The 21,759-nt window shown below is 40.2% G+C and overlaps 1 protein-coding gene across 1 annotated transcript in view; it reads right to left on the reverse strand.

The window, feature by feature from the left end:
- Window positions 1-1,514: 1,514 nt before the first annotated feature.
- The window catches only part of LOC109904248 (protein transport protein Sec23A), a 39,031-nt gene continuing 18,786 nt past the window's right edge, over window positions 1,515-21,759 (reverse strand). Inside the window, exons 11-18 of the mRNA XM_020501486.2 lie at window positions 18,539-18,645; window positions 16,943-17,096; window positions 16,472-16,549; window positions 16,098-16,259; window positions 14,263-14,349; window positions 5,149-5,304; window positions 4,995-5,060; window positions 1,515-3,138 (exon numbers count right to left, since the gene is read on the reverse strand). Of these exons, the coding sequence (XP_020357075.2) occupies window positions 3,049-3,138; window positions 4,995-5,060; window positions 5,149-5,304; window positions 14,263-14,349; window positions 16,098-16,259; window positions 16,472-16,549; window positions 16,943-17,096; window positions 18,539-18,645 (900 nt within the window). The 3' untranslated portion in view covers window positions 1,515-3,048. The remainder of the gene's footprint in view (window positions 3,139-4,994; window positions 5,061-5,148; window positions 5,305-14,262; window positions 14,350-16,097; window positions 16,260-16,471; window positions 16,550-16,942; window positions 17,097-18,538; window positions 18,646-21,759) is intronic.

Raw genomic sequence — 21,759 nt, forward strand, 5'->3', positions numbered from 1 at the left:
CCACTTAGTTATCACTTTTGCCTTATGGAAAGGTGCTCCGTCATGCTGGAAAAGGCATTATTCGTCACCAAACTATCCTGGATGATTGGGAGAAGATGCCCTGAGAAGCAACCCCACACATGAATGGTCTCAGGATGCTTTACTGTTGGCATGACACAGGACTGATGGTAGCGCTCACCTTGTCTTCTCCGGACAAGCTTTTTTCCGGATGCCCCAAACAATCTGAAAGGGGATTCAGAGAAAATGACTTTACCCAAGTCCTCAGGAGTCCAATCCCTGTACCTTTTGAAGAATATCGGTCTGTCCCCGATGTTTTTCCTGGAGAGAAGTGGCTTCTTTGCTACCCTTCTTGACACCAGGCCATGCTCCAAAAGTCTTCGCCTCACTGTGCGTGCAGATGCACTCACACCTGCCTGCTGCCATTCCCGAGCAAGCTCTGTACTGGGGGTGCTCTGATCCCGCAGCCGAATCAACTTTAGGAGACGGTCCTGAGCTTACTGGACTTTCTTGGCGCCCTGAAGCCTTCTTCACAACAATTTAACCGCTCTCCTTGAAGTTCTTGATGATCCGATAAATGGTTGATTTAGGTGCAATCTTACTGAGAGCAATATCCTTGCCTGTGAAGCCCTTGTGGTGTAAAGCAATGATGACGGCAAGTGTTTCCTTGCAGGTAACCATCGTTGACAGAGGAAGAACAATGATTCCAAGCACCAACCTCCTTTTGAAGCTTCCAGTCCGTTATTCGATCTCAATCAGCATGACAGAGTGATCTCCAGCCTTGTCCTCATCAACACTCACATCCGTGTCAACGAGAGAATCACTGACATGATGTCAGCTGGTTCTTTTGTGGCAGGGCTGAAATGCAGTGGAAATGTTTTGGGGGGATTCAGTTCATTTGCATGGCAAAGAGGGACTTTGCAATTCATTGCAATTCATCTGATCACTCTTCATAACATTCTGGAGTATATGCAAATTTCCATCATACAAACTGAGGTAGCAGACTTGGTGAAAATGTATATTTGTCATTCTCAAAACTTTTGGCCACGACTGTATATAGTCTCGCTATTGTTGTTTTACTGCTGCTCTTTAATTACTTGTTACTTTTCTCTTATTCTTGTCTGTATTTTTTGAAACGGCATTGTTGGTTGGGGGCTCGTAAGTAAGCATTTCACATTTCAAGTATTCGGTGCATGTGACTAATAAAATTTGATTTGATACACTTTGATGTCATGTGGTGGTCGGTGGAGGAGGGAGGAGTGACAACGGGTGCTAGTCACAGTCACTCGCGGTCTCTTTTTTAAAACACAGAGTAGCAAGTCTGAGCCCGGCCCGGCACATTCCATCGCTAGTCCGACTTCCTCTAGTAATTTGTGTTTAGTCATTATTTAATCAGACAGTGTGCTTAAAACATCATGCAAGCTCAGTGCATATAGTTGATTTGATTAAACCACATAGGAAGTGTCAATATATGGAAAAATACACTTTTGAAAATTTGTACAAATCAATTGGACGACTCTTGGTTGACCAATATTTATTTTAGTCGGGGACAGCCCTAGTTTACTTTATTTTGAAAGTTAACTGTAAAAGTTCATAAAATCTGATAAAACATCTAGTTGAAAACAGCATCACTCAAACTAAATCAAATAGAAAGTGTTAATAGTCAACCAAAATGATTTTTACAGTGAGGTATTTTATTAGAAAAGTCTAAATTAACACTGTTAGTAACAAGGCAGATATGATATGAGATCCGGAGAATAGGGAGGGCAGGTTTAATACTCTGCAAATCTGTCTGTATTGTGGAGCATGTTAGTACCACTGTCTGTATAGTACAGATGTAGGATCTTCATTTGAACCAGTTTGCTACAGCAGGAAAATAATCCTGCAGATTATTTTATGTGGATTATTATAATTAATGGCCATTTTTCTCTGGGTTGTTACATTTTTAGTAAAGGAAAAGTCTGACATTACAAACTTCCGAAGCCTTTTTAAACCTAAAATACACTACAACTGTTAAATATAATGCATTGCAGGAAAGTTATTCCACAACAAGGTGATCAAATTACGATCCAACATCTGTACTAGGCAGGGTTTTGTACCACAATGAGTGTTTGATATGAATGACGAACATTAATTAGATAGCACACACTAAAGGTCTGAAAATAACCTATTATTCTGTGGCGTACGCAGGGAGAACAGAAAACAAATTCAATTAAGTTGTATTGGATTCCCCAAGCTTTACCAACTGACGAAACAACACCCACCTGTTCTCTTTCTGTAAGCCTGCAGCTATGACAGCTCTGATTGACTGGACGATAGTATTATACATTTCTCTGTTTGATATACTTTTTTTTATAGAAACACAGACAGAAAATGTAATATAAAGTAAGTCTGGATGCTGTATTGTTCTAGATAAACTAGACGTATTGCCATTGAAGCATCAAAATAAAACATCCAATAAAATGTCTCCAACTGGATGTTGGGTGAGTTAGTGTTCTGAGGGGAAAGTACATCTACATAAATATCAGACTCATCTTACGATTCATATACTGATCCGGGACCAAACATTTAAGCTAGTAGTCACCAACTGATGTTTTCTTTTGTTTGTTCTTTTTACAATCATTGACCACCGACTAGTCACATAAAAAGGCTGTCCTGCAGATCATTTTCTGTATTGCGTCACTTTCCTGTCCATAGCCATTTTCAATATTAAAAAGGAGAAAGAGGAAGACCTATCCTCTTCTGGTTGTTGACTTTCCCAAGTATAGTATGAGTTGACTGCTGTTGAGCAATCCTGGGTTCATATAGTATTTGTTTTCTTCCAAATACTTTAAGTGTTTGAGCTGGTCTTGAGTGCCAGATGGGAGGGGTTTGCTTTTGGGTCTATTCCATTGGCTTTATTGCGCCAGAGAAGCTCAATCAAGCACAGATTAAGTACTTGAAAGAAAACAAATACAATCTGCACCCAGGTCTGCTGTTGAGTGGATGATGAGGTGGAACCATGGTCTGTGATGCTGACGTTCAGTGGTTACTATGGGATCTGTCTCAGTCTCAGGCAGCACTGGACACAGCCAGCTTCTTCAGGTGGTCCATGAATACCTGTAGACTGACGTCATCTGTCAGGATTGGGGCTCCTGACTCCTACACACAGAGAAGACGAGAGTGGAATTCAGTTATATAATCTGGGAAAGTGGTTACACCCTGGAGGCTCCTCAGAGGAGGAAAGGGAGGACCATCATCAGTGAATTTCATAAAAATAATTAAACATGAAAAAAAAGTGATTATTTTTAAATAGAACTATTCACGTCACCAAATCATGTATTAAAAAACACTGTTTTGCAAAGGTCTACAGTATCTCCGTAGGGTAGCACCATGGTGTAGCAGGAGGACCAGTTCTCACCCCCTTCCATAGACTTACACAGTAATTATGACAAATTCCGGAGGACGTCCTCCAACTTATTAGAGCTCTTGTAGGATGAACTGACATGTTGTCCACCCAATCAAAGGATCAGAGAATAAATAGTACTGAAAGAATAAGCTACATCTGACTAGCATTGCAGTGCATAAAATGTAATGAGTAGTTGACACAGAGAGAGAAAGACAATATTTGAACAGTTTTGAACAAACTCATTTCTTCAAAAATGAAGGAGGCAAGAGAGAAAGAGAGAGCAATATTTTGTTGTATTTTATTCACTTTCACTTACTTATCTAACGAATGCAGCTAGCTAGTTTAGCCTACTCAAACACCCGGCTCAAACAGAGAGGGATGCTATGTTAGCTAGCTGGCTATGGCTATCCAACACGGTAACTCTTCCAAGTCAAGGTAAGCTGGTGGCTTTATCAATGTATTACCACTGGGGCCCACCAGTGTAACTGCTAAACTGCTTGCTGACTGTACTGCATGATTGTAGCTAGCGAGTTTACTAATGCGTTAGTTCTAGTAGCTATGTTGACTATGACGTTAGCTAATATGGTTACAAAGATGCATGCTGTTTGTAGCGATTAGCGGTAATGATATGAAGGTTTGGCTTGGAAAGTTTTTTTTGCATGGTCACAGAGAGTTGATATGTTGTACACTGAAGTCCACAAGCGAAGGGAAAAGGTGAGAGAAGGAGAGTGAGTAGATATAAGTAGGAATTATACAAGCACTAAGTGATCATACTGTTTGAATGTGGCAGCTATGAAAGTAAATTGTGTTTGCACATGATCAGAGGTGTATTCATTCCACCGATTCTGTTGAATGAAACGGGGATAAACATACCTGAATCTGTCCAATATAAACTCTTGTTTGCAACTGTTGGACTAATGGTTACATCCTAGACCAACTAGCTGCAGGCAATAGTGTGCAAGGCGGTATTGAATGTGCCACTGTCTGTCACCTTGATTACTCAAAATATTCTCTCGACCTGTGCACTTAAGTTGTAAACTTTAATTCATAAACAAGATTGTAGCAACCTCATGATCATTCGGTATAGGAAAAATCTGAGTATCACGTAGTAGTCTAAACCTATCAATGTTACATTGAGCTGGGTGAATGGATTATGAGTGACAGTCATCCAATATGCTGTAATAGAAATAAGGCCATGCTCATGAAAAAAATGAGTATCCTCCCTCATCTTAAATGGCACCGACAGCCACTAAGTTACACTTTCATTATCCACTAAAAAATGTAAGATGAATACACTAATTTGTGTAGACTTTACCTGCTTGTGTAAAAGAAACGGACAACAAGTAAGAGTTGGGACTCTCTCTCCAGCTACATGACTTTCAATACAACATTAAGCTGAGTCAGGCTGAACCACAGTGGACCCTATGCTCCTCCAGGATCAACAGTCATTATTGCACACACATGCCATTCAGAAAGAGACAACGTGCTTATCCTTTACAAAATAAAATACTAAAAACACCATCCTTAGCAGTATGTACTTTTTTTATTAATAGTATCTTCTCTAGTTCCTGGGTAAAAAAATAAAAATAAGAATCAGCAGAAGTCTTACCTGGCCCCATGCATACATGTTGTTGTGGGTTTGTGATGGGTTAACTTTAGATAGCAGGAAACGAGCCTAGAAAACAACAAGAACATCAATACAGGAAGTTGAATAGACTTGACAGTTGACATTCATATACATTTGAGCGAGTGTGTGTATGTACCTGTGATCCACCAAACTCTGTGTCTATGTAGCGGGGCATAGGGAAGCGGCTGTGCAGGATCTCCTGGGCGTCGTCCGCTGGAGCCTGCAGCAGGTGGCGGAAGTTCTCGTACTCGGGCATCTCCTGGTAGCCTGCCTTACGCCACTGAGACACAGTCTGATGGATAGACAGAGAGAAAAAGGGTTAGAGAGAGGCCAGTTAGAGATGTCCTGAAGACATGAATAATTACATGTAGACGTTTACAGATCTGAGAAATTAAGAGAAGTCTGTTTAGGAGCAGATTGGTTTTGATTGACATTATTTCAATAGCAATCAATGACACTGGATATAATGTATTTCTTTTTTTCAAACAATACAAAACATACACATACAAATATCAATGACCCCCCCCCCCCCCCCCCCCCAGCGCCGCATCCCTCTCCGCCACATGGCCTCAAACTGCACCATTTTGTTTTGTCTCCGTCATCCACGTATTTTCAATATTTAGATAATAAAGCATCTGACATCTCCATTGTGTTAACGATGGAGTATTGGTTGATTTCCAATTTAAGTATACATTTTTGAAAGATGATTGCTGAGAAAAGTATCTCTATGCACCCTCATATGCCATATCTTGAAATATGCAAACAGATTAAAAGTACATTTACAATGTAATACTTCTGACAGCTAACTTTCTAACTCCGCCCATAACGTCTGGACTTTATAGCATTACCAGAAGGCATGGATAATTGAGTCATTGTTAGTTTAACACTTAAGACGGGACTCTTGTATAATATTAAGAGTACATTTTCGTTAACTAATTTTGTTAGTTATGCTCCAACATTCCCTCCATCTTGTGCTAATATAAGTCTTGGTTCCAATAGTTGATATTTTTTTCTAAGAGGTTGTCAGTTGGATATGCTCTCTGCAAGGTTCTGTATAGCTTACCTATCATATGAACATCCTTTTCTGACTTAAATAGGATTCCCTCAAGATTGCTCTGATGACCAAGAGATTTCAAATCAAACATAATTAAGTTGCATGCATTTGAATATATCTAGATTGGTCATTCAAAAATTGCTTTTTAATTTTGTCAAAGAAATAAATATATTTCCTATTACCAAGTCATTTATGGTTTATATGCCTTTAGTTTTCCATGTGGACCATATTATCGGTGAATTATGAAAAGCTATCCAAGGATTGTTCCATAGTGTTGTGTTTTTGGGGAGTGGTAATAGTTCTGGTAGAATATGTATCATTTTCATCAATATTGTTATAGTGTTCTTAACTATGAGGTTAATGTTCTTCACTTAATCCTTTGAAAATAGACAAGTGAAAAGATTTTGGGGATGCATATGCGCATCTTCAATATGTACCCTTTGTTCCTCTTTAGTGCACTTAACTATATGTCGCAAGTAAAAAGCCCTGGGTGGCGAGTTGATACAATTCCAAGTCTAGAAGGTTAAAACCCCCCTCAGACGTAGGAAATTCTAAAACTTACATTTTTATTTCTATGAGCGTTATTTGCCCATAAAAAAGTATGTTATGAAGGAGTATAGTTTTTTAAAGAATGTATTTGGTGGGGTAATTAGAATGACCGAGAATAAATATTAAATATTTGGGAGCCATGCCATTTTGAAGAGGTTTATTCTACCTGTAAGATTTGCTTTCATATTGGTAAGTAATGGGATTACTTAAGTCATCTGTATATACAGTTGTAGTCGGAAGTTTACATACACCTCAGTTTTTCACTATTCTAGACATTTAATCCTAGTAAACATTCCCTGTCTTAGGTCAGTTAGGATCACCACTTTATTTTAAGAATGTGAAATGTCAGAATAATAGGAGAGATAATTATTTATTTCAGCTTTTATTTCTTTCATCACATTCCCAGTGGGTCAGAAGCTTACATACACTCAATTAGTATTTGGTAGCATTGCCTTTAAATTGTTTAACTTGAGTCAAACGTTTCAGGTAGCCTTCCACAAACTTCCCACAATAAGTTGGGTGAATTTTGGCCCATTCCTCCTGACAGAGCTGGTGTAACTGAGTCAGGTTTGTAGGCCTCCTTGCTCAAACATGCTTTTTCAGTTCTGCCCACAAATTTACTATAGGATTGAGGTCAGGGCATTGTGATGGCCACTCTAATACCTTGACTTTTTTGTACTTTTGTACTTGTCCGACCTCGCCAACAGCCAGTGAAATTGCAGGGCGCCAAATTCAAAACAACAGAAATCCCATAATTAAAATTCCTCAAACATATAACTATTTTACACCATTTTAAAGATAAACTTGTTGAAAATCCAGCCACAGTGTCCAATTTCAAAAAGGGTTTACAACGAAAACACACCAAACGATTATGTTAGGTCAGTACCTAGTCACAGAAAAACACAGCCACCTGTCATGTGGATGGAATATCTTGGCAAAGGAGAAAGCCTCACTAACAGGGATGTAAGCAAATTTGTCCACCAAATTTGAGAGAAATAAGCTTTTTGTGCATTTGGAACATGTCTGGGATCTTTTATTTCAGCTCATGAAACCAAGAGTTTACATGTTGCATTTATATATTTTTGTTCAGTATATTATTTCTGTATATTTTTAAGGTAATTTATATTATATTTGTATTACATTTATTATTTCAGTTGGAAAGTTGAAAGCTTCAAAAGATTTGAATAGAAAAGACCATTCAAGATGGTCGAAAGCCTTTTAGTATCAACAGCCATTATTGATAAAGTGAGTGTACAAAACATTAGGAATAATACTTGCACTTTCCATGACAGACTGACCAGGTGAATCCAAGTGAAAGCTATGATCCCTTATTGATGTCACATTAAATCTTAAATCCACTTCAATCAGTGGTCACCAACCGGTCGTTTGCGATCGACTGGTCGATCTCCAAGCCATTCTTAGTCGTTCACCAAACATTTCTGAAAAAACAACAATAAAGCCTTGTGTTCCTAATTTTTGTGTTTGTTTCGCATTGTTGGCGGTAGGTGCACTTGATTCTGCAGCCCTAGTGCCGGGAAGGCAAAGTGTTCTCATTTTGAATCATTTCATGTCTGAAGTTTGAACTCCTTCTACTCGGCAGGCCCAGAGATCAAATCAAGGGCACCTAAAGGCCTATTCCTGGCAAATCAGACAGCGTCTTTCTCCACAGTTTCCACGCGCCATAGACTGTAAAAGGAAGCCTCTAACACACAGAAAAGTTGCTAATGTGACATTAACATGTGACATGTGACATTTCAAAACTTTTAAAACCATAACTAGAGAGAGACTCAACTAATACAGCAAAGACCTGCTGTTTTTATGAGTAAGTTCATTTAAAGTTGTTATTCAGCGCCGTCAACACTTTGTTCAACAGTTTTATAAGCCATTAACTTCTTGACGCTACCCATCCCTTAAGCGGGATAATTGTCATCAGCAACCGCTGAATAGCATATAGCGCCACAGTCAAATAATATTACAAAAAAATATTCATATTCATGAAATCACAAGTGCAATATTGCAAAACACAGCTTAGCCTTTTGTGAATCCACCTGTCGTCTCAGATTTTGAAATTATGCTTTACAGCGAAAGCAATTCAAGCGTTTGTGTAAATTTATCGATAGCATAACAAATCATTATGTACACTAAGCATTAAGTAGCTAGGTCACGAAAATCAATCCAATTAATCGTTTATCTTTGATGATCTTCGGATGTTTTCACTCACGAGACTCCCAGTTACACAACAAATGTTCCTTTTCTTCCATAAAGATTATTTTTATATCCAAATACCTCCGTTTGTTTGTCGTGTTATGTTCAGAAATCCACAGGAAAGAGCGGTCACGACAACGCTGTCGAAAATTCCAAATTATATCCATAATGTCCACAGAAACATGTCAAACGTTTTTTATAATCAATCCTCAGGTTGTTTTTAAAATGTATATCCGATAATATATCAACCGTGAGTGTAGGTTTTTCAATAGGACCGGGAGAAACAATGGCCACTTTACTCTGTTATGCAAAACTCACTCTGAGAGCCCCCACCTATCCACTTACGCAATGTGATCTTTCTCGCTATTTTTTTTTAAATAAAAGCCTGAAACTATGTCTAAAGACTGTTGACACCTTAGGGAAGCCATAGAAAAATGAATCTGGTTGATATCCCTTTAAAAATGGAGGATAGGCATGCATAGGAACAGAGAGGTTTCAAAATAAGAGGCACTTCCTGATTGGATTTTCCTCAGGTTTTCGCCTGCAATATCAGTTCTGTTATACTCACAGACAATATTTTGACAGTTTTGGAAACTTTAGAGTGTTTTCTATCCTAATCTGAAATAGGCCGTTTCAAATGGTACATTTTTTAGCCAAAAACGAAAATACTGCCCCCTACACGCAAAAGGTTAAATGCGTGTTCTCCCTACTTCCACTCACACTACAACCAGCACTTCAGCTGCAATAAAAGAGTATAGCTCTTTTATTGCGTTTCGATAAGCCTGCATTGTTATTATTTGCGGCTTGTTTTTTTTGTATCAAGGAATACATTACTTTCTCTGGTCATAGGAGTAACATGAATTGGTGCATGAGGCAGAAATAATGCAATGCGACTTAAGTCTTCCAACTGATGGCAAAACTTGTCTCTTTTTCTCAGTGGAGAGAGGAGGGACGGTGAGTCGGGTGATCAGCAGCCTCACCGCTGTTCCCTCCCTACCCTCAGACTGACCATCAGATGCAGGCCATCAGTCCAGTAAAAAAAAGCCAATTATTATGCTCACTTAGCTGTCTCACAAGTAATAAAACAAATGATATATTACCGGTGTGATCATATAGCTCAAATTTGGAAAATAGAATTTCAAAATGTTCTGAGAAGAACAATGGCAGGGCAATTCAAGTGTAGCCAATATGCAGTTTTAATGTATTGAGCCTATAGCCTACTGCACAAACCTCATTACTACAGAACTGGTTGTAATAGGTTCATGTTGCATAATAGGCTTATGTTTTTTAAGTAATGTAAAAGAAAATCTGAGCGGTAGATCTCGGCTTGCATTTTTACAGAGTAAGTGATCTTGACTCAGAAAAGGTTGGTGACCACTGGTGTAGATGAAGGGGAGGAGACAGGTTAAAGAAGGATTTGTAAGCCTTGAGATAATTGAGACACAGATTGTGTATGTGTGCCATTCAGAGGGTGAATGGGCAAGACAAAATATTTAAGTGCCTTTGAACGGGGTATGGTAGTAGGTGCCAGGCACACCAATTTGAGTGTGTCAAGAACTACAAGACTGCTAGGTTTCCTGTGTGTATCAAGAATGGTCCACCACCCAAAGGACATCCAGCCAACTTGACACAACTGTGGGAAAAATTCCCGTGGAAGGCTTTTGACATCTTGTGGAGTCCATGCCCCAAATAACTAAGGCTGTTCTGAACAAAAAACGGGGTGTAACTCAATATTAGGAAGGTGTTCCTAATATTTTGTACACTCAGTGTATATCTTGTTTTTTTAGCGTATTGTATTAGAAAGAAATACATGAACATGTTTGAGTTTAAGTGTCTAGATTTAAAAAATCCTGTTTGATTGATATGTATCAAGTCTGGTAAGAATTCTGCCATTCTATTGCTGAGGAGCTTTGTTATTGTTTTATTTTCACAATTTATGAAACTTATGGGTCTGTAATCAGCAGGAGACACTCCAGATGCTCCTGGTTTTATTATAACTGAAATAACTGTTCGATACATGGAACTAGGAAGCACTGAATTGAATGACGTATGTTGTCATTTCTGTAAATAGGGGGGGCTACTTTATCCCAAAATGTTAAATAAAATTATGGGGAAGCCAAGTCAGCTAGGCGAACCGAACTAGTGTGCTCGCATGGTCCCTTAAAATACATTTAGCTTGAAAAACCTAGAAAAGTGACAATAGTACTGTTTGTCCATTTAGAGAGACTGTAGCCAGTATACACTTCCAAAAATAGTCCAAATTAATATAAGATAACTCAATAAATCTGTCATTTGACGTTTTTGCCGAAGAGATCTTAGTCGCACAATTTTACATCTAATTAAGATGTTTGGTGAAGTATTTCTTAATGCAAAAATTACCATGAAAACAAGTTGTCTCTCGTGGAATAACAAAGACTTTATTGAAGATTCCCTACTGTTGACCAATCACCAGCTACCGATTTCAGCTTGTGTGCCTGAACAACTGAAAAAAACGAAGTCCAAAACAAACAAAAACGCCACAAAACATTGTCATAATATATGCACAAACTCTACCCAACCTCTTTTGGCTGGGAAGCATGCAGACGCCTTAAGAAGGGTGTAGGATCAGTCCAATTTTAGTTTAATTTCGATTTATATAGATTTTCATAGAAGCTTTGAATTATGTTGTTTCTAATTAACATTTGTATCTTTATCTTTTTAAATTATAACTGGATTGGCATATATCCGTTTGCGAGGGCTGCGAGATGTTTACCAGGTTTATTTCCCATTAAGTAGTATGCTTTATTTCAGTTTCACCTGTAGTTGTTGCTCTCTTCAAAGTAAAGGATCATATTCCTGCTTAAGTTCAAGATATTTTTATGGGCTTTTTCTAAAATAGTAATTTATTTTTCTTATATTTAAATGTTTTAAATCAGATTGAACTTGTGCAGAGAATGAGATTATCGTTCCCCTAATGTACACATTAACTTCTTTGGGACTGGGGGGCAGTATTGAGTAGCTTGGATAAAAAGGTGCCCAGAGTAAACTGCCTGCTACTCAGGCCTATAAGCTAGAATATGCATATAATTAGTAGATTTGGTTAGAAAACACTGAAGTTTCTAAAACTGTTTGAATGATGTCTGTGAGTATAACAGAACTCACATGAAATGCAAGAACCTGAGAAAAAATCAAACCGGGAAGTGGGAAATCTGAGGTTTGTAGTTTTTCAAGTAATTGCCTATTGAATAGTGTCTATGGGGTCATATTGCACTTCCTAAGGCTTCCACTAGATGTCAACAGTCTTTAGAACCTTGTTTGAGGCTTCTATTATGAAGGAGGAGGGAATGAGAGCTGTTTCAACCAGGTGTCTGGCAGAGTGCCATGAGCTCAGTCTCCCGCGCTCCCGTGAGAGTTAGCTGCGTTCCTTTTCATTTCTAAAGACAAAGGAATTCTCCGGTTGGAACATTATTGAAGATTTATGTTAAAAACATCCTAAAGATTGATTCTATACTTCGTTTGACATGTTTCTACGAACTGTAACGGAACTTTTTGACTTTGTCTGGACCTAGTACTCGCGCCTCATGAATTTGGATTAGTGGGCTAAACGCGCGAACAAAAAGGAGGTATTTGGACATAAATTATGGACTTTATCGAACAAAACAAACATTTATTGTGGAACTGGGATTCCTGGGAGTGCATTCTGATGAAGATCAAAGGTAAGTGAATATTTATAATGCTATTTCTGACTTCTGTTGACTCCACAACATGGCGGGTATCTGTATGGCTTGTTTTTGTGTCTGAGCGCTGTACTCAGATTATTGCATGGTGTGCTTTTTCCGTAAAGTTTCTTTTAAATCTGACACAGCGGTTGCATTAAGGAGAAGTGGATCTAAAATTCCATGCATAACAGTTCTATCTTTTATCAATGTTTATTATGAGTATTTCTGTAAATTGATGTGGCTCTCTGCAAAATCACCGGATGTTTTGGAACTACTGAACATAATGCACCAATGTAAAGTGAGATTTTTTTATATAAATATGAACTTTATCGAACAAAACATACATGTATTGTGTAACATGAAGTCCCATGAGTGTCACCTGATGAAGATCATCAAAGGTTAGTGATTCATTTAATCGCTATTTCTGATTTTTGTGAGCCCTCTCCTTGGCTGGACTAGGTGCTGACATACCATAATCGTTTGGTGTGCTTTCGCTGTAAAGCCTATTTGAAATCGGACACGGTGGTTGGATTACAACAAGTTTATTTTTAAAATGGTGTAAAATACTTGTATGTTTGAGGAATCTTAATTATGGGACTGCTGTTGTTTTGAATTTGGCGCCCTGAAATTTCACTGGCTGTTGGCGAGGTAGGACGCTACCGTCCCACATATCCCAGAGAGGTATGCTTTTCTGTCTACATTTGTAATGGTGTTAATTTTTTACATTGACATATTTACATGTGTTTTTCAACAGGTCAATGAACCAACAAATCTCCAGGCTGTGCAAGGGCTAGTTGACCAAGAAGGAGAGTGATGGAGTGCTGCATCAGATGACCTGGCCTCCACAATCCCCTGACTTCAACCCAATTGACATGGTTTGGGATTAATTTAACCGCAGAGTGACAGAAAAGCAGCGAACAAGTGATCAGCATATGTGGGAACTCCTTCAAGACCTTTGGAAAAGCATTCCTCATGAAGCTGGTTGAGAGAATGCCAAGAGTGTACAAAGCTGTCATCATGGTAAAGGGTGGCTACTGTGAAGAATCTCAAATATATTTTGATTTGTTTAAAACTTTTTTGGTTACTACATGATGTGTTATTTCATAGTTTTGATGTCTTTACTCTTATTCTATAATGTAGAAAATAGTAAAAATAAAGAAAAACAATTGAATGGGAAGGTGTGTCCAAACTTTTTACCGGTACTGTATATATACACACATATATTTTTTTTATTGGGGGGGGGGGCATAAAAGACTAAAAACACCAGCAAATCAAGTGATTTTTAATTGTGGAAATCTGTCCCAAAGTATGCTGATGCATAATAGAGAGATATACAAATGTAAGCAAGGATTGAAATGATTATGTTTTAGTCAAATATTGCAGTCAAATTTGCAGTCTACAAATGATGTGTAATGCGGCTGAATCTAGTTGATGATCCCTGCACTACTGCAACACTGGCATTACAGTCCCCACTGCTCCCTCATCTATTCACACATGTCAAATAAGGACAATAGTATCTGGCTGCAACCTGAAATGAAATCAGTCTAGTGTACGATAGAACAGGGATCATCAACTTGATACAGCCGCCTGACGATTTTTTCTTGACTGGATGGTGAGGGGCTGGAACATAATACAAAATAACTTGTAGACTGCAAATTGACCGCAAGAAGCCCAAACAGATATCATATTTGATGTAGTCTGTTAATAGGTATGTTGATTATGATTGGATGACTGATGAACATACCTCGCCATGGTAGATGAGGATCTGGAAGAAGGTGTCCATGAGAAGGATGCGATCAGGAAGGATACTGCTACTGTCCAGCAACACAGGCTAGGAGAAGGAAAAGTTCTACATTTAAACCACATGTAAACAATACTAATAGCAGGATACTGAACACAGGCTAGGAGGAGAGAAACATGACACCATCTTAAACCACTACCCTCTAAATTAAATGTCATCCTTCTAATGCAGCTCCAATCAATAATACTGTTTAATGACTAAACCAGGTTGGTTGAGGTATGGGGGGTTAATCCCAGACACCGATAGCAATGTCACAATATCGGCGTTTTCCAAAACAAATGTCACAACACACCAACTCCCATCTCAGGTACAAAAGTACTATATCTTGTATCGTGTGTTGGCGTTTTAAAGGACACAAACAGCGCAGATAGAGTGGTTCTGTTTATACGTGATGCCATCTGTTTGACAAGGAGCACGGAGATAAGAAGATTACTCTTTCAATGTTCAACAGGCAGGAGTAGACAGAATATAAAGTCAGAGCCAGTGGAAACATTACATCCGCATCCCAAATGGCACCCTATCCCCTATATAGTGCACTAAGGTCAAAACTAGTGCACTATATAGGGAATAGGGTGTCATTTGAAAGGTAGCCTAGGTCTCTGCCAATCTAAAAAAAAAAAAAGGAACATCTGAAGTGCCAGAAGAGTTTCACGGTTAAATGACTAAGACTAACATGCTGACCACACCGCTCGCATTGCAAAATAAATTCACACATACATGTTATTCAATCATTGCACCCACACTGCCTGCGCGCCTCAGCGAGCATCTGCTTGGCCAGGCTCTAAAATAGAAATAGGTTCTATTTGTGAAGCTCAACGCGCTGCAAGTCCGGCCTCTCCAATCTCCTCATTGGTTTTTAGGAGCATATACCCACGTGAGTGATTGAAAGATTAACTGACATTCACACTCCAGTCGGTTGTAGTAATGCACCGTAAAGTTGGTTGCCAACCGCCATATAAAGTCCAAAGAAGTAAAAAAGATGCCAGAGGAAGGAGGAGAGATGACGAGAAAGGAATTTGGTTTACCCTTTTATGTGTGGATTAATTGTCGAGGACCTTGTGCAGTAGAGGACCTTGTGCATTTCAGGTAAAATAACAACCAATGTTTATATCCCAGGATAAATTAGCTAGCAACAGTAAGCTAGCTAGCTAAATTGCTATACATGTTTAATGCTTTTCGACCTGTCCACAAATTAAGATTGGTTCAGAGTTTTTGTTATTTCAACCTGCGTGTTGTGATTGTGTCTGGTGTGAGGGTACATCAACAGGCGCAGGCAGGTGCACGCACACATCCGGTTTGGTCAGCATGTAAGTCCCAAATGGCACCCCATTTTCAACATAGTGCACTATTTTTGACTAGAACCCCGTAGTGCACTATGTAAGGATTAAGGAGCCATTTGTGACGCAACCACTGTTAAATATCTTACCCTTTTCAGAGAGGTGTGTACTACGCTGTCTGTCTGTAAGGTGTTAAAAAATCACACGGTTGATATCTGCACTGAAAAAAAACGCTTGTCTGGAACACATTACTGTACTCACACACACTACACTAATTAACCACAAGGTGATCTGTTATAAAAGGACCGGGGTATTTGTGCACTCTCTCTTTGTTGACCTGAGCAACACAGCTAGGCTTGCAGAATGTGAGTGGGAGGGAGGTGGGAGAGTCAGAGAGATTGAGGTCTTCATAAGGCATCCATGATTTACGTTTAGAAAGAAGAAGTAAAGCACATATTTTCAATGGAAAAATAAGCGTGTGAGTGTCTGTGTCGGTCTTACCTCTGGGGGCCCGTTGAAGGAGTAGGCATAGAGAATGGGTTGTATCATGATGAGAGACTGGGTCAGGTCCTGACGCATGAACTGGTGTCTGTAGTACGAGCTCTCATCTGGACTGTTGTTGAACACTTGCAGAAAGGGAGACCTTCTCAGATGGAACATAAACTGAGGGACGCAGGAGAAGCAGGTTTTAAAATGCATTCCATCATGCTGCCAAAGCTATAATGTGCATTTTAAAATCATTTTTATACAAAGACTGAAACATTACTAAAAAATATATTTTTACCGTTAAGCTATTTATAACACATCTGTGTACTAGCTATAACTGTGTTGTTCTACTAAAGAGGCAATCAGTCATTCAGCACATGATCACTTACCTGGGGATAGAGAGAAAAGGTTTCTGAGAAGCGGAAGGAGTTGGGATCATCCTTATGATAATCTCCAAACTTCTGACACTGGAAAGGAGAGAGAAAAAGGCAATGAAACAGGAGACCTACCAGAAAGTCCTTCCGGAGTCTACACTTAAAAATAAAATGTGACTTCACACTTCATCACACTACTTGAGCATGCCTGATAGCCTGGAAATAGCTACTTTCACTGGTTAGCAGTAGGAAATAATGATTTTGTTACATTTCAACATCTCCATTTTTAAAAAACCTGGTCCATTTATGAAGGCTCTGTGGAGGGGAAAATAAAGCAGCCCTCTGCCTTGACCCCTGCCAATCTTCCATGTCATGTGTTGCTCTGTCTTACCTATAAGGCTCTGGCCAAAAGTGGTGCACTATAAAGGGAATGGGGTGCCATTTGGGATGCAGACACTAGGAATAGTAGTGAGAATACTGTCTTACCAGTCGGATGAGCTGTCTATCCAGCCAGCGTAGCACGTCGGGACCCTCCTCCGTCTCAGCGCGATACACAGCCAGTCTGGCCATCAGGATGGCTGCGGCCTCCTGGTCAAATGATGCTGCAATGCTCTGGATCTGGGTCCCTGCATCTGCCCAGCTGAGAGAGGCAGAGACAGAGAGAGGAGAGAGAAACAACCTACATAAGCATTGCATATCATTTGACGTAAACACTTTTGTTTATTTCAGTTGTAAGGTTCTCCTTTATAAGGCAAGTGATACTACCAACACGAATCTCTACTATAGTTAGTATGGTTACATGAGTTAAAAAAGGGATATGAAGGCCTCCCAGGTGGCGGAGTGGTCTAAGGCACTGCATCGCAGTTCTAGCTGTGCCACCAGTGACTCTGGGTTTGAGCCCAGGCTCTGTCGCAGGTGGCCGTGACCGGGAGGTCCATGGGGCGACGCACAATTGGCCTAGCGTCGTCCGGGTTATTTTTTTATTTTACTAGGCAAGTCAGTTAAGAACAAATTCTTATTTTCAATGACGGCCTAGGAATAGTGGGTTAACTGCCTGTTCAGGGGCAGAACGACAGATTTGTACCTTGTCAGCTCGGGGATTTGAACTTGCAACCTTCCGGTTACTAGTCCAACGCTCTAACCACTAGGCTAGGCCGGTGGGGATATCCTTGTCTCATTGCGCACTAGCGACTCCTGTGGCGGGCCGGGCGCAGTGTGCGCTGACCAGATCGCTAGGTGTATGGTGTTTCCTACGGCACAATGGTGCGGATGGCTTCCGGGTTGGATGCGCGCTGTGTTAAGAAGCAGTGCGGCTTGGTTGGGTTGTGTATCGGAGGACGCATGGCTCTCGACCTTCGTCTCTCACAAGCCCATACGGGAGTTGTAGCGATGAGACAAGACAGTAACTACTAACACCTGGATTCCATGAAATTGGGGAGAAAAAGGAGGTAAAACAAATATATAATAAAAATAAAATAAGGGATATGATGTCAGATGTTTTGTTCAGGTTGCTTTGACATTGAAAAGCCTTTAAGCATAATAAGCCCTTTAAATGTCCACCCCAAGTAAATTGAACTGATGTTTTAAAAACAGTCTGGGACTCTGCTTATCTATACAAATTTCCACTTGCCGCTGCCCTGTCACATGTTGAGCATTGTATAAACACAGATCTCATAAGGTAAAATACAATAAAATACAATAACTAACATGAACGTCAACATTGATCAAACGCCATACTGAGAGTTACATCACAGCTCAGTTAGTATCTACATAAATACACATTTAACAGTAACAACCAAGATAATCTCCTCCTCTGATCACAAGACAACAAACACACTTTGCCCTCTTTCCCTACCGCGTTGCTATGGAAACAAGATGCATTTGCAGATGCAGTTCCATAGTGGAATAAAAAGTGGTAGATAAACCTTCAAGTCTGTAGTTACTTTGAAAAGAAGATGTGAATGAAGAATCAAATCCAGATTCATATGTTTGTGCGTTTTAATAAGTTTTATGTTTTGAAGTGAGTTAAATACGCAATCTGTGTGTGTGTGTATGTGTGCGCATGTGTGTGTGTGTATTTACTTTCTGGCTGTGGTGGTGACTCGGATGCGTTTCTGTCCACTGGAGTGTTGGTACTGGGTGACGTACTGGACCGCGCCTCGGCCCCCCTGGGGTATAGGTGCATTATGCTGTGTAGAGGAGACAAGAACGGTTGGTAGGATCATTAGAAAACAATTGAGAACAAGTTATCTGATTATAAATGTACAAATGCACATGTTATAAAACAATGCCAAGATATGATAAATGTAAATTACCCATCTAACTAGGCTAATATAAGTGGGTGGTGCCTGTGAGTTTTTTCAAATGGTTTTCCCTGTACAAACACACATAACTGCTACTGCCTTCTGGACAACTGAAATAATTGGGTGATATGAGGGGGCTTAATAATTCATTAATAATTCATGATTGGGAGCTTAGATCGAATTAGAGGCAAGCTCCTTACCAATAACCCCCAAAACACTCCAGAGCCAAACGGCTCATTAACTGTGCTGCAGCCATTAGAGTGGAGGAGAGGATATTGGATCTCAAGCTTCTGTTTACACAGAGAGCATCTCTCTCCCTCTCTCACTCCTCAAAAATCTAGTGCTTGAAAGTAAGTTGTTCTGGTCTGTTTTTCTTTCCCTTCCACACTCTAATAGATAGTGTATAGTAAGGAACAAGCTAAGCCCTTGTACTGAACTCCACAGGCCAGAGAATAGGAGGATAGCTTGATGACTTGGAGAGGACCATACCCTCCCAGAGAACAGCAGGAGACTGACACATCACAACAGCAACCGGTTCCCTGGAGCCCCAGAGGATCGACACACACAGGATAACGTGACTTTACACGTCAGACTCTGTCCACCAGTCAGTCTGCCAGGCAAGTCAGTCAAGTCAGTCAGTCAGTGCTCATGGACTGAACCAGGCGAGAGGAGAGTTAGCAGCCAGCCAACCCAGGGAGGCTGTGAGGATGCCGGTGGCCCAGGTCTATGCAGCTCTGATGGTGGTCTCCAGTCTGTTCTCCGTGTGTGGTAATGTGGTTTTATTACTGGTGGTTCTTCTTAACAAGGAGCTCCGCACCGAAACCTGGGCCCTGACCCTGAGCTTCTGCCTGAGTGACCTCGCCCTGGGTCTCTCCATCATTCCCTTCGGAGTCCACAACAGCCTGTTCAGAACGCAGGGCTACCCCAGCGACGGGCCCCTCTGCCAGGGCAGCGCCTTCCTCTACCTGCTTCTTCAGCTGGCCTCCATCCACTCCCTGACCTGGGCCACCATTGACAAGTTTACAGAGATCTGTTTCGCCCTGAGCTATAGCACCATCTGCACGTCCAGGAGGACCAGGGTGGTGCTGGTCCTGGTGTGGCTCTACGGCCTGATCAACGCAGCCTTGCCACTGCTGGGCTTCGGCCGCTACAGCTACAGCAGCACCAGGTTCCTGTGTGCCCCCAGCTTCCAGCCAGACTACAGGGGCTTCAGTCTGCTCTTCATCGTGGTCGGGATCATAGCACCCATACTCATCATGTGCTCCATGTATGCGTACATTGTGTATATTGTGAGGAAACAGGTGCGGCGAGGGACATTTGTTTGCAATGACCAGCACTGTTTTTATGTCCCTGCTAATAACTACTTCAGGAGCTCCTTAGTGATGGTGGCAACTGTGGGTGAGTCTCATTGGTGCTTAACCTTGTGAATAGTAGAGTGAAGCTATTGATTTGTTGATGCCATTTATTTCAAACAAAGCCAGGCATAAGCTTTTGATTATAACCCTTTGATGTACTCTGAGCACAGACACATAATAAAAGCCTTTTATGTAAGGAACAAAATGTCAAGGTCCATCAGTGGCTGTTATTCACATTTTTCTGTTGGCTACATTTATAGATGGTGAAATTCAGTCTTCTTGAATTTGTTAATATTAATGTGCTACAATAACATTACACACATAACAATAAGGCTCATTGTTATATATTTGCGAGATTCTATAAATATACCAAATAGAATTCTTGTAACGTTCCCGTAATTAGTCAAATAACTGCCGGTCTGCATTTCTCCATAAATATACTTTTCTAACGTAATTACTCTGATAATCTCCTGTCTTAATTCTCTCCCTTGTAAGTGTGCCTGCTAGTGTGCTGGCTGCCTTACATCACCACCTGTTTCTATGAGACGTTCAGTGGCCATGACCCGCCAGCAGCAGCCTCAGCCGTGGCTACCTGGCTCATCCTCCTCACCTCCGCTCTCAACCCATGGATCAACTCCATGACGCAGACGTAAGCAATAGCCAACAACAGCTCGCTGGGCGCCGATAACATGGACGTCGATTGAGTCAGCCCCTTGCACCTCTCTGATTCAGAGGGGTTGGGTTAAATGTGGAAGAAACATTTCAATTGAATGCATTCAGTTGTCCAACTGACTAGGTATCCCCTTTCAACTAGCCCCAAACAAACAGTCACTCAGACAATATAAAGTCATTTCAATGCTGTCTCAGGAAGAATAAGGCTCAATCTTATGAAGATGTTATACCTCAATATAAAGCCACTCAATATCCTTGTGGTCCATCAATGGCCACATGAAACCAAAATCAGAGGGAATTGAGAAGTGATCTTGATTCAGACGTAAGGGATAAGCAATAGGGCTGGGACCTCACAACACTATCAAGATATTTAGGTGCCAATACAATATGTATTGCGATTCGATACTGCGACTTTATTGTGATTTGATGTTCCAAACATACACACACACAAAACTATCCAAAAAAAGAGTCTTTCTATTTAAATCTCCATAGAAACAGCCCCTCTCAACATTGATTGACTGAGGTTAGAGGAATAGAAACCCATGGATTTGGAGATGAAAATGAAGAGGGTATCAAGTTGATTTTGATTGGAGGTGTTTCCGTGCTTTGGACCAAATGTTACCACCTCCCAATATTAAAATATATACACAAACACAGTGCCTTCGGAAAGTATTCAGACCCCTTGACTTTTTCCACATTGTTACGTTACAGCCTTATTCAAAAATGGATGATATAAAACAAATCCTCAGTAATCTACACACAATACCCCATCATAACAAAGCGAAAACAGGTTTAGAAATTCTTGCAAATGTATTAAAAACAGAAATACCTTATTTACACAAGTATTCAGCCCCTTTGCTATGAGACTCATAATTGAACATCCTTGAGATGTTTCTACAATTTGATTGGAGTCCACTTGTGGTAAATGTAATTGATTGGACACTATTTGGAAAGGCACAGCCTGTCTATATAA

The sequence above is a fragment of the Oncorhynchus kisutch genome, linkage group LG14 (assembly GCF_002021735.2).
Source record: "Oncorhynchus kisutch isolate 150728-3 linkage group LG14, Okis_V2, whole genome shotgun sequence".
Lineage (NCBI taxonomy): Eukaryota > Metazoa > Chordata > Actinopteri > Salmoniformes > Salmonidae > Oncorhynchus > Oncorhynchus kisutch.